The sequence below is a fragment of the Dipodomys spectabilis genome, unplaced genomic scaffold, assembly GCF_019054845.1.
Source record: "Dipodomys spectabilis isolate Male_0828 unplaced genomic scaffold, ASM1905484v1 ptg000365l, whole genome shotgun sequence".
Lineage (NCBI taxonomy): Eukaryota > Metazoa > Chordata > Mammalia > Rodentia > Heteromyidae > Dipodomys > Dipodomys spectabilis.
Window position 1 is genome coordinate 1771822 of NW_024871042.1, and position 14349 is coordinate 1786170.

General features: G+C 37.3%; 1 protein-coding gene across 1 annotated transcript in view; it reads left to right on the forward strand.

The window, feature by feature from the left end:
- The window catches only part of Macrod2 (mono-ADP ribosylhydrolase 2), a 1713649-nt gene that overhangs the window by 1271981 nt on the left and 427319 nt on the right, over window positions 1–14349 (forward strand). The window contains exon 8 of the mRNA XM_042666421.1: window positions 5193–5266. Coding sequence (XP_042522355.1) covers window positions 5193–5266 — 74 coding nt within the window. The remainder of the gene's footprint in view (window positions 1–5192; window positions 5267–14349) is intronic.

Genomic DNA, 14349 nt, shown 5'->3' on the forward strand with positions numbered 1-14349 from the left:
CTCTCATACATGGGAGAGATTTTCTCTGTCATCTAATTCAGCAATTCATCTAAAGCCTATATGAAACCTTCCCTCTGGGTAGTCATTCTGCTTTTGTGAACAAAAGTCCCCTGGTGACCAGAATACATGGTGACCTCCTGAGGCAGGCCATGCTGACATTGGCAACCCATTTCCTAGGCTCAAATCTGTTCTTGTCTATTCATAGGACTTATTTGTAACCCTTAGGGTCTTGCAGTTAAGTGGACAAAGAATGATCCTGTTTCTGTTACATCTAAACATCATGTTTTTTCTTGACGTGCACGTCCACTGGAAGCAAGCATATTTTCAGGGCTCTTTGTCTCAATATTTCCTTTACCTTCTCATTAATTGCATAATACTTCCCCAACTGAAACTATGTTTTCTTCTATACATCCTCTCAACATTTTTTTTCTCTCAGGGATGAAAATGGTTGTTGTGGCCATGACGATGCATTTGGGCAACTTCTCACCATCCCCCTCATCCTCCCTGTAATCTCAGGTTGCTGTGTTCCCTTTGATGAGCCTCTTCTGCTATCAATACCAAAAGTTACAAGTGTATGATCAATTCAGTCATTCATTATCTTTTCTTTTTTTCATAGCACTGGGGTTTGAACTCAAGGCCTTATGCTTGTTAGGTAAACACTATACAATTTCAGCAACCCCTTTTCCTTCAGGTTATTTTTCAGATAGGGTCTCATGCTTCTTGCTTATACTGACTTTAGACTATCATCTCCCTATTTTTTTCCTGCCTACTAGCTAAAATTATAGATATGAGCTACCATGCCTGGTCTAACATATATTTATTAATCATCTTTATATCCCAGTAATATTTTAGGTATCTGGTGATAAGCAAAGACCTGTGTCTCATCTGTTCATTGCTAAGATTATTTATCACATATTTATATACACAAATACAGAATAATGTATGATGAGGAAAATGTAGGTGGCATTCTGAAAGCATCAAACAGGGAGTCATCAATGTCAGAGAATTTCTTCCTGGAGAAGTGATTAGTTAGTGAAGCACAAACAAAAAGTGAGTATAAACTAGGAAAAGAGAAAAGAAATGTCATCTCAAAATAGTAAATGGCAAAAATAAGGCCTATGGCAGAAAGTGAAAATACAACATAGCACATTCACAGAACAGAATAAAGCCAGTGAGGCTAGAGTGGAAAAAAAAGAAAAGCAGTAAGGCATGAGGGGAGCCAGCCTGGAAAAACAGGAAAGAGACAGTTCAGGGAAGAAATGTTGACAGTTAATATGAGCTGTGGTCTGAGGCTAGAGTAAGCTTCCTGTGCTTGTAAAAGGGGCATACCTTGCAAAGTAGCTGAGCAAACTAAACAGAAAAATTGTTTTGAAAGAGCTTAGCTTAGTAACCTTGTATTGGAAATGTTATATCAAGGTCCCGTGTGTGACCTAAAGACAGATGGCTGAGCCGGAATGGAGAAGGTCAGTTTTGAAGATGAGCAGGTCAAGTAAATGGCACCTGAGTGTTGTTCTGGTCATAATTGGATGTTGAAACTACCCAAGGATATGGCAAACTTGGGTTCACAGTGAAAACCATAACTCAGTGCCAGAGGCTTTGATGAATGAGAGTCAACAGGAGGCCAACAGATAAATGAGAACTGACGATATACTTGCCATGGCTCTGTAAGAAACTTGAGTAATTTCTCTGTGCAGGAATTAATTCCTCTAAAGGTGAATGTTAATGCAGATGGTTTTTGCAATTGAATATGATTATAGTAGTTATTAGGCTTCAATAGCCATATAATTTTATATTTAATAACTGTTCAATATACTTAAAAGTTAGAGAAGAATTTCATGGAAAGAGAATAAACAGAAAAACCCAACTGGCAACCCCTCCCCTGAAAAATCATTGGAATAATTTTTTTTTTGGTCGGTCATGGGGCTTGAATTCTGGGCCTGAGCACTGTCCCTCAGCTCTTCAGCTCCAAGCTAGTGCTCTACTACTTGAGCCACAGCACTACTTCCGGTTTCTTGGTGGTTAATTGGAGATAAGAGTCTCATGGACCTTCCTGCCCCAGCTGGCTTTGAACTGACATCTCAGCCTTCTGAGTAGCTAGGATTACAGGCATGAGCCACAGGCATCTGGCTGAAATGGAGACTGTTAAATGGAGAAGTCCACCTTTATTCTGCAGTAGCCAAAGGGTCAACAAATAATGTTTTGTGCTGATAATTATGCTTTGGAGGAATCACTTAGAAGTGGTGTGCTGGGTACATTGGAGAAGGCTGGTAAGACCAAAGGAGGGCAGCAAGAGTCAGCATTTGTCAGGTGAGGGTCCATGAGATCTTGAATGAGATTAATGAGAAAAGGAAGGAGAGGGATAAAATGTGTTAGTACTCAGTGACCAGGAACGAGGGAAAGCCACAGCTAGGATCCATCTAGAAACAACAACCCAGGGAGGTTTGTTTTGATGATGAATGTAGGTAACATTTTTCACTCTGGTGTGTATCAAGGACAGTGTGACTACAAAAGGTAGGTTTTGACTTTAGGGAAGGAATGAATAGAAAGGGGGGCAGGGGAGTGGAGGGGTTGGGGGGAATGGAAGGGATGGGAAGGGGAAACAAAGGAGGAAGCAACAATGCTTGATAAGAAATGTATTCATTACCTTGCTCATGTAATTGTAACCCCTCTGTAAGATATTTTCACAATAAATTAAAAAAAGAAAAAAAAGAAAGAAAAAAGCTTCCTGTGGTTAACTCCATGTCAAGCATCCATCCTGGCTTCCTTCTCCTTCTTTCCAGCCACTATCTACTCATTCTGCCTTCTTCTCCCTTCATCTCTCCTACCTTTCGCATCAGCTACTTGATACTCACTGTTTACTTCTGAGAACAATGTTTCCTGGGTTCCTTACTTTGCAGGTCTTTTCTCTACAATGTTCTATCATTTTCTGCAGAGTGACCCCTTCTTGCTTAGTTCCCCTCACCTGTGTCTATCTGCTTACCTACTGCACCTGTCTTGCTGACTTAAGTTGTATTTTTAATTAATTATTTTCTTCAGTTTGGGATTTTAGAAGATAGGAACTCAGTGATAGTTTCTATCAATCCATTAATTTTTAGTTCAATAATAATTTGCCTCATGTATTAGAGTATTTTCACTGACAAATTTTTAAGGACTTATTTTTATGGAGTTTATATTTAAAGTGTTAATGAACAGGATTAAATTTATAATAAGTCCACAATCTTTTTTTTTTGTTTTTGTTTTGTTGGTCATAGGGCATGAACTCTGGGTTTGGGCGCTATCTCTCAGCTCTTCAGCTCAGGCGACTGCGCTACCGCTTGAGCCACAGTGTCATTTCTGATTTTCTAGTGGTTTATTGGAGATAAGAGTCTCATGGACTTTCCTGCCTGGGCTGGCTTTGAACTGTGATCCTCAGATCTCAGCCTCCTGAGTAGCTAGGATTACAGGTATGAGCCACCAGTGCCTGGCATAAGTCTACAATCTTAAATGTGGAAGGTGAATTTATGAAGGATCATGAACTTGTGCACATTTATCATATCAGAGTGATTCTTTCTACTTTATAAATTAAAATAAATGGCACTTAGCCATGACTTATTCTTATCTCCTTCCCAATGCACTCTCAAGCAAAGTTTGTAGAACACTACTCAGAAAAAGTGTTCCTTCTTAGAAATGGGGACAGAGCTATTGCTTCTCTTTCCACACATTTTTCTCTGAAGGCCTACTGAGATCTGAGGTCTGAAGCATCAGTGTGAATTACTAGTACATGTACTAGACCTCTTGAGTCTTAGATCTCTTTATTTCAGAAATGTCTTTCTCTTTTTATGTCAATATAGACAGAAACCTCGCTGAGTAGAAGATAACTTAGACATGCTAGTTGAATGATGCTGAAACTCGATAAAATATGATGAATAGAGTTAAAAGAAGGCAGAATTTAGGAAGTTGGAAATAAAGTGTATTTGATAGATGCTCCTAGAATAAAAAGAAGCAAGGGATAATTGGTCAGACAAATAAGGCATGGAAAGAGACTGTGATGGAATGTCCAGGAGGAGAATTTCTAAGTCCCTCAAGACAGAAAGGATCAATGTTTGACAGAAGTTAGTAGGACAGGAGATAAAGAGGGACTGTTAATGTGTATATAGTTTTTTATGGGATGATTAAAATATTCTGGAATTAGTAGTCATTACATAACTCAATAAATATGTTAAGAACCCTTGAGTTGTATACTTTACAATACTAGGAAATGAACTACAAAGAAAATTCAAGAGGAAAGATATTTAAATACAAAAAAAAATCCCCAAATAGGTATATCTAACACCAGAGAGATCAGAGTGTGATAGGAATGTAATGGAATTGGTGATGAAATACCATTCATGAAAAAGCATTCAAGAGAATGCTTTCCATAAAATGATCATTCACATCTCCTCTTCTTTCTCCACCATAGGTATATAAATTTATAAAATTACTCTTTCACATATTCCTATCTCTATTGGTAGAGTGTCTAATGGTTCTCCTGGATAGCTTCAGTTTATATAAGCTAAAAAGACATTCTGACTATGCTTTAAAAATTCAGAATGTGTGTGCTTATACTACCAATTAGGCTTGTCTGTCATCTTGCCGTTATTGTAAAATCAAACCTGTACTCCAAGATCAGTTTAGTTCATATGATGATCTTAGTGCCAAACATCATTTGAAGTGTCCCTAAAGAGAATAGGAGTTATCTGTCTTGAATACGTATAATTTTTGGTAGTAGTGTTATTTGTTACATGTCTTGCCTTATGGAAGTTCATTGATAGAGTCATGAGCTACTGACAGTGGGCCAATCACATATTATTTCTGAGCTACATTTACTTGATTTTGAAGCTAACATGTGTAGTGAAGTTTAAGCAGAGTACTGCTTAGGAGAAAAACAGATGAGACTTATTGAAAGCTATTAATCATATTTAAATATATGTAAAGATATAAGTCAGTATTATATCTTTTTAAAAAAAAACTCTAGACCCTGTAAGACTAGTCCTCTTTAATTCCTTCTTCGTAGACCAGAGACTTCACATCCAAATACCGCTTATTAAGGCTTTCCTTGTTACATACTTGCTGAACTAACCTTTATTTTAACAAGGAAACTATTCTACTGCCATGATTGACCTCTGTATTGACTTCATTGTTTGTTCATTTATTTTATTCTGCTCCTCATGTAGGTTTTCCAAATGAGCCTGCTGCAGTTATTGCCCTTGGTACCATTAAGGAATGGCTGGCCAAGAATCACCAGGAGGTAAGAGGACCAGCATGGTCTATGGCATTCTAGATCATATAATTTGTGATCTTCATTTTAGAAAAACAATACACAAATTTCATTACTGTCTGCTACACTACTCATTAAGCCAATGCTAACTCGCTATTTCTCATTTCAGTTACATAGGTGATTGCATATTTTCCCAATTGAAGTAATTATATTGATCAGTTTGTGGTTAAGATGAGAAAAGTAATCGCATTCACCATAATTTCATCTTTATATTTTTGCATCATGTGGTTCTATTCAGGAAAATAATGTATTTCATGAAGAATAATAGTTCAATCTGGCTGTTTTCCTTAAAGAAATGAGTTGTCTTTGTTGGCAGGGAATTCTTGGTATAAAGTAAATTTTGATATCCTATACTGCCTTCATCTGTAATGAATCACTAAAGTTATTTGTGTGAGATTGTCATGGACTTGGCTAATTTTTAACTATATCAGTATGACCAGAGAATTTGTGTGTGTGTGTGTGTGTGTGTGTGTGTGTGTGAAACTGTAAGTTTCTGTCAGAATATTTTCTGTGATTCCAATTCTCTAAGGATATATTCAATGATAAACAGGAGGACTACTCTAGTAAACAAAGCAACAGAACAACTAGAGATTTGGATGGAGCTTTAGGTTTCAGAAGTTTGTCAATTAACATATTATTGCAAATGGATTTCAGGCAATGCACACACTTGAAGATTTTTTCTTTCAATTTTGTCTCCTCAGATAGTAGCATAAGGGTTGCGAGAACTTAGTTTCCTGATGGACTGTGAATGTAGTTTGCTTTTTGGATAGGAGATGGATTATTCAGAAATGTGTGGGCATGGAAAACGCCTATCAGAATTTCTAAGAAGTAACTCTTGGTTTCTTAATGTGTCTAAAGAAACAGCAGGGCTGGTAATATGGCTCAAGTGATAGAGCATGAACCCTGATTTCAAAGCCCACTATTATAAAACAAAGTGTCATTTTTAATGATGGCAATGTCAACATTTCTTGATCAGATATATGAAAGTAAGACAGCATGGCCAGCTATATCCATTTTGATGCTTGTTGCTTTCTCCCTGTCTTACTTTGAAATATATGAATGTGATAACTTCATTTTAGAAGACAAATTACCTCAAAAAAGCAAAATAAATTAGCTAGCCTGCAAAATATGCCCTTAACACAAATTATTTTCATTATCACAACAACCTTACAACAAATCTAATACAAGTATTGTTGTTCACATCTTCATCCAGTGGCAAAAGGTTAATGACACGTTGAAGATTGGGAGGTGCAAGACAAGTGGTTGAGTCAGTTCTCATGATGAAGCAGGCTTTCCAATGTGGAATGCCACTGAATCCAGGGAGAATTTGAACAGCTTTAAAAGCTAGTTTTCTTCAATGTATCTTTTGGTCATAGAAAATGTTCCTTACCTGTACCATCTTTGCCAAAGAGGGACATGTTTCATGAGAGGAAGTTGAGAGACAAATATATTAGCACATTTGCATAATTTTCACTGAGTCATAACCCAAGAGTATCACCACTAAAGGAAGTTCATATGTACTGTCGTGGTATATTATAGATACTTCTTATAGGAAAGTGATGATGAAAAGAAAACATATAAGTAATATCTACAGCTCATTGACAAATTCCAGTAATGGGCTCTTTCAAAGGTTGCTTTCTATAGATGTTGTTTTTTATTCTGATGCTTGCTATTTAATTCACTTGTTTTCCCTTTGAGTCCAGTCCTTTGATTATATATCCATTCTTGCACAGTTCTTGGATCCCTTGTAGAAATTCTAGGTAATGTGGATCGGAAAACATAGGTTAGTTATTTCGACTTTACACATATCCTATACTGATTTCCTTTTACAGGACACCTTGTTTCCATATGCACTGACTAGTTTGAACGAGTTAATTCGAACACATCAGATTTTACTGAATAAATGAATTATAAGTAGTACTCCATAGATGGAAGCTGTACAAACTGATTATCTAGCAGTGTATTTTTGTTCTTTTAAAATAGATGAGGTGAAGGATTTACAAAGGGATATTGCTTCTAGTTCAATTGTCTCTTCATTGAAATATTGTTTTGACATCTTGATTATTTCAGCTATTTATTCATTCATTTGCTTGTTTGATAAATATTTATTGAATCATCCCAAAGACCAGACACTTCTTTTTATATACCAAGGAGAGAGAGCACTGTAAAACAAACAATCACCGCCGTATGATATCCATGGTCTAAGTAGAGGAAAGTGAATTAAATAAACAAATAAACTTCAAAGAATGATTTACAAAATAAAACATGATAATTATATAGTGAGTTGTTGGAGGATATGGTTTTAGAAAATACAGAATCTCCTCTGAGGACATAATCTTGGAAGAAACATTTGTACAATGGGAAGGAGTAAGCCAAAACCATACCAAGGTCATGAAGTAAAACATTCAAACGGAGGGAGCAACAAGAGAAAAAGAAAGAAAGAAACCCAGAGGGAGAATGGGCTTACTGTTTATAAGTGTTGGTAAAAGAACCACTGTGCTGGGGATTTAAAATAATAATGGCAGAAGACAAATTTGGAGATGGGCTGAAGCTAGAAAATAGGATTTTGAGGTTCACAGATAGAAAAATTGTTTGGAAGATTTTAAGAAGGGGAGTAACATAATCTTTATCACCTTTAAAAAACAAATCTGAGCCGGGTGCCAGTGGGTCATGCCTGTAATCCTAGCTGCTCAGGAGGCTGGGATCTGAGGACTGGGTTCAAAGCCAGGGCAGGAACCTCAACTCCAGTAAACTAGTCAAAAAAATCTGAAAGTGGCATTGTGGCTCAAGTGGTAGAGCTCATTTCTTGAGCAAAAGAAGCACAGAGATGGAGTCCAGACCCAGAGTTCAAGCCCCAGACCAGCCACCACCGCCCCCCCCCCAAAAAAAAATCAAGTCTAGCTCTTTCAGAAAATGACCAAACTAGGAAAAGAAAGTATGAAACTCCTGAAGTAGGTCCAAGCAATAGATGGATTCTTTGGGATACAATGATTGAAGAAAAGGCAGTGGCAACCATGGAGTTTGAGATATGCTTTAAAACAGGGCCAACAATATGTGGACATTTTTTTCCTTATGCACAGACTAGATTATACTGCAATAATAAACAACCCTCTAGGCTCAGTGTCATAAAAGAGCAAAGATTTGTCATTCACAAGATTATCTATCTGAGTCTACAGAGGACACTGGATTAGTCAGATCTGCCATATAAAATATCATTTATTGTATGACAGGGAAATGCAGTTCTTTTGTTGAAACCCGTTATATTTCCTTTTTCAGAGAAAGGTACCCAAAGACATTGTTCCAGGAGACAAGAAAACACAATTCTTTCATATGTTTAGAATAGGAAAATTGAGCATCAGATACTAGTAGTGATACTGTTGTTAAAGTGAACCTGATATGGCATATGACAAAAAAAGCACCAAAAAAACCAGTGTTTTCAAACTGTATCCTGGGTAAATGTTGGTGCATTGACACGATGAGGAAAACTGTTGTAGAAGCATGTTTACTAAAAAAGAAAATAAGAATTATGCTACTTCTAGTTATGTCTCTTATGATTCCAATTATCCAATGAAGATTTCAAAAAGACATGCTGGCTATTTGAGCTCAAAGTTCAATATAAAAGGGACAAAGACAGTAATGGTGAAATTGAGTAGTTCATCACAACATTAATTTAGGTGGAGGTTTACTTTGATATTACTTGAAATGAATAGGAATATATGTCTGTGTATGTGTATACATATAAATAAGGATATAATATATTCTTTAAGCCAGCTTAAAGAAGAATATATATAAATAAGATATATATATATATATATATGTATAGTGTGTGTGTGTGTGTGTGTGTGTGTGTGTGTGTGTGTGTGTGTGTCTTGTAGTTTAAGAAACTGATCTACATCAAGGTCTCTTAAGGATCCTGGAATCCCTAACTATACAAAACAATAATCTCTTTCTTTCTTTGTGTGTCTTTCCTTCTCCCTCTCTTGTTCTCTCCTTCTTTCCCTCTCCCTCTACTTCTCACCCTCTCACTTCATATTTATATTATTATTGTTATTAGTTACAATAATATTAATATTTTGTGCATTATTCCCTAAAGCTATTCACCAGTTTACACATGATTTTATCATGACTGTCCATTTATGAGTCAATAATTTGTGTTTGAGTGAAGGCCAGCATTGAGTTTGGTGGGTAATGTTGTATGTTCTTGGACTCTAACTTAATCAGATCCTTAATGTTTTCCTTTTGAAATATGTAAAATTAACATGCTATACGTCTTCCATTAATGTCCATAGTTCTCTTACCTAAGATAGTAGATGATTTAATGATGCACAGTATATGATACAATGATGTTTAACTTCCACACACCACAAATAATGTCATATAGTAGTGAGTGTTCACATTGCACCATTTACTTATCCTTTGTTTCCTATACTATTAGTAGTAGACACATTTTATTACCCCAACACAATAGTTGATTCGTTTCTCTATAGTTTTGCAATTCACTGCCAGCCAGTGTGGACAGACACTTCCATACCCTGCCTTGGAATCATTGAGACTGACTAGGAAAATCAAGTTTTATCTTCTACTTTATTATAGAAACAGACAAGCAAAACAAGGGGCTGTTACGGAAATGAACAGTGGAAATGTGGCCCAGACTTCTAACTTGGGGTGGCTGCTTCATGTTATCATACACAGTTTCATGCATTCCTCATTTTTCATGCAATCTAAAAATATCATTTCACAAATACATTGATTTTCTCCACTCCACAGCTACCCTATTCATATCTGGAAGTTGGCCCAAGAAATGATTTTTTTTTACAATGCCTGTTCTATGGTCCTACCCCAGGGACTCATAAGGAATTTGGCTATTGATCTCCAGAGCAATATACATATTTTTAATTTATTTTTCTTATAGAAAGCAGAACAGAATGTCTTTGACCTTTCAAAGCTACCAATGGCCTGGTACTAGAATGCATTTATAAGTTATTGAGGACATACTCAGTATTTAAAATTCCCCAAAGGAACAGGCATCGTACAATGTACAACATATCTGTTAAGTCTTCCATGCATGTTAAGTCTTCTTAGGACTTAAGGCACCTGTGTATGAATACTGCGAGCTGGAAGATCAGTAGATATCCAGGATGCTGAAATGTGGGAACCTGTGGGTCCTACGTGCAGTCTCATGAAGGAAAACTGAAGCCCTTTCCCTACCTCCCCTTACCAGTTATAAAGTAGCAGACAGACAGATGCTTAGTGTTCAGTGAGGCTGCTATGAACCTTATGTGCAGTCAAGCAGATAGGAGACCACATTTTAGCTAGAGCCTAACCTTAGTTTCATCTCTGCAGCCTGTGGGGGCACTGAATCTTCCCCATTCAGTTACTCTATGAGAATTTCCTAACTTCCAATCTTACTGGCACCTCTCTCCCCAACACATGGATTGTAATATTCTAGTATATAGGGAACTTCATGTGTACCTACCTAGACTTGGAGTTCCCCCCAACTCTGCTTTCCCAATACTCAAGTCAACGTTTTCTTGTGGAGGAGAAAAAATGAGTTTTCTTTTACTGTGTTTAGAGTTTAGGTTTCTGCCTAGCATATGATTTTTTTTTTCAGTCGTGGGGCTTTAACTCTGGGCCTGGGTGCTGTCCCTGAGTTTCTCAGCTCAAGGCTAGCACTCTACCACTTGGCCATAGCGCCACTTCCAGTTTTCTAGTGGTTAATTGGAGATAAGAGTCTCATGGACTTTCCTGCCCAAGATGCCTTTGAACTTCAATCCTCAGATCTCAGCCTCCTGAGTAGCTAGGATTACAGGCATGAACCACTGGCACCACTGGCTCAAATGATTTTTTTAACCTGTGGTTTTTGGTTGGGCTTTTTTTTGTGCATAAACAGATTGTTGTTCAACATGTTAAATACCTATTTGTCATTTGAATTGTTTACTCTATGTCTTCTGAGGGAAACAGAACCTGTGCAATTGCTGTTTGTCCCTTTAAGTAGAATTCTTTCAGATGTGTCTGAGTATGCTGACATGTTGTGTGTACGTGGTAGTATCAGTTTGAGAATCTCCATATCCATGGTTCACTTCTCGCTGAGCTCGCAGACCTTACTCAGTGTCATCTAGACCTCAGAGTTAATCAGCGGTAGCCTAAGATCTACACTGGCTTGGGGTCATCATGGGTGTCCTTTGCAAATAAAGACAATGCTTTCTAATCCACAGTAATGTTTAGCCCTGTCACCCTCTGCTGCCTTCCAACATTCAGATACATAACCCACACATTATTAGAAAGCTGAACAGGTTTCTTTGCACAGCAAAGAGAATTAGAGACCCACTGAAGAAATGCACAATCATCCTCCTGAACATGGCTCTTGTGCTAATTTAACAAGGTGGAGGACATGGTCACTTGTTTGCTCATTATGGACCTGAAAGGAATCATTGCACTTTAGCATCTGATACCAAGACTATTTTTTCCCCTTCTTGGCAGAGGCCTTTGAACATATGCTGTGTTAAAAATTCACTTGTCACTTTTGTTTCTAGATCATATTATGGATCAGAAAAAAAACCATTTGGGTCCAGCCCTATGTCACTGACATGAAACTTTTTAAGATTTTTATGGCTCTTAACAAGGGGATTTAAATAAAATGTGAAATGATGCTTACATTTGTGATGGGAAAATTACACCCGCCACACCAAGTTTCAGTTCCTTTGGACAGTTATTTATAGAAATAAACAAAGCAAAATGTTATTTTCTTCCAATTACTCAATGCAAGGCATGGTTAGCAATCAGAGACCTAATGAAATACTCAGTGTCCTCCTTCAGCAATGTCTTTTTATGCCCACACTCATCATTGAGTATCTGTGCAGGCTTTACTTCATGCTGCAACCTAAGGTTGAAATAATATGCATTTGGACAAATAAACCCCATCTTTGAAATATTCACATCCTGTGCTGGAATGTGATTGTCATCATCATCATCATCATCATCATCATCATCATCATCATCATCATCATCCCAATATGCCACTCTACAAATGTATCCAGTGACTAGCCCAAGCAGGATCTTTAGGTAAATGTCATGATGCTCATAGGCTGTGACATAATTGAGGAAAATTATTCCCAGAACCTGCAGATATGCCAAGTTGCTTTTACTCTTCAAGATCTTTGGTGACTTGCAAACATTTATGTTTTCCTTCCCCCTTTCATCCTCTTTTCTTCCTTTCTTCTTCCTTTCTCCCTCCTTCCCTCCTTTACTTCTTCCTTTCTTTCCTTCCTCCCTCTAGCTTTTCCTCCCTACTCCCTCCCACTTTCCTTACGTACACACATAATACTTCCCCACTCTCAAACTACTGTGCTGAGATTTGTCACAAGCAGATATATTGATAATCTGAAGTAAATTTTATCTCTTTATCATTTTATTCTAAATTCTCTCATGGTTAGCAGGAAAACCAGGCCCCAAAGGCTCTTCTTACCTCTGTTGGGATTGTTCGATGTCAGTGCTTCTGAGAGGATGACTCTACTTACACTTGCAGCATCATACTGCCTTAGCATCTACCCTTAATACACATGCCTGAAGTCTTAGAGACAGAAATTAAATTATTTTGATTTTCCTACATGTTTTCTAACCTCCCCTTTCTTCTCAACAAGAGCCACAATAGATGACATACTATACTTTTGCTGCTTCAGTGAACATTTGTTAGCCAGTGTGCCTAGCAGAGAAAGGACTTGGATCAGAAACTTTTAGGCCAATCATCCTCTTCACTATTTTTATTCTATGTGGAGAGCTCTTCTAACCCTAATTGTTTTTACTCTACAAGTAGGGAATGTCTAGATATCAAGACTCCAAGGTACTGTAGTCACACCAACCTATAGCCCTCTGTACATTAGAACAGCTTACGCTCTTCTATACTTCCATGTGATGGGCACACATCAGCTTCTGCTGGCTCTCTTTAACCCAGCCTTGTATCCATTGCAGCCCCATTACTTTCAGATAAACAGAATAGAGTCCAGTATATTCTAGAGAGAACACTTAAAGAATTACTATGTTGGGAGGGGATTCTATTTAAATGGGTGAAATAGAATCATGTATGGATCTGAAGCTTCTAAGCAGAAAAGAACTAACCAGGGAATGGAAAATATTTAATCTGGCTCCCGCTGATGCTGTTTTAGAGCCTGTGCTTGGCTTTATACAACATGCTCTTACATATTCAGCATATTCCCTTCAAGGTAGACATTTTTGTCTTTCATTTTACAGTTTAGGTAAATTCAAGGTGAAGGACATTTCTGAAGATAAATAGTTGGCACTTTCATGTTCTACTACAAACTTATTTCTGTGGCCAGTTAATGATCTTTGCAGAATTGAGCATCTAATCCAGACAGCCGTATAGGGGCACAGTGCCCCAGACTGGTTGGTTAGCATCTTACACTGGAATTTTCTTGCTTGGATTTGAAAACAAAGCTGAGATGTCTGAGGCAAAGAGCTCCCAAATGCCATCCTCCTTAACATCCACAGAGGGTCCTACTTTTGGGAGATAATTTGTTGAAGCTGTCAGAGATTATTGACTAGCTGATTGGGTACTGGAATCCATTCTGTGGGCCTCCATGATCAGGCAAAATTGAGGACATGTAGTAAATTTAGCAAATGGGATAGTTACCTTTCACTGCGTATAAAAACACAAGGTAATGATTCTCAACTAGAGAAACAGAAAGACTGGCAATCATCAGAGGATTTTTTTTTCCCCACAAGTACATGTTATAATTATGCAATGTCTTTCAAGATATCCTGGCTACATCAAACTACTGCTATTAAATTATTTAAGTTTTTTATTGTGAGAATACTATACAGAGGGGTTACAGTTACATGAGCAAGGTAATGAGTACATTTCTTTCAAGCATTGTTGCCTCCTCCTTTGTTTTCCCCTACCATCCCTTCCCTCCCACCTCCATAACTACACTCTCTCCTATTAAATTATTTTAATAGTTATTTAAAATTATTAACAAATATGATTGTAGAAAATAATGGAAATAATAATACTTTTCAACATATAGATAGTGCATTGA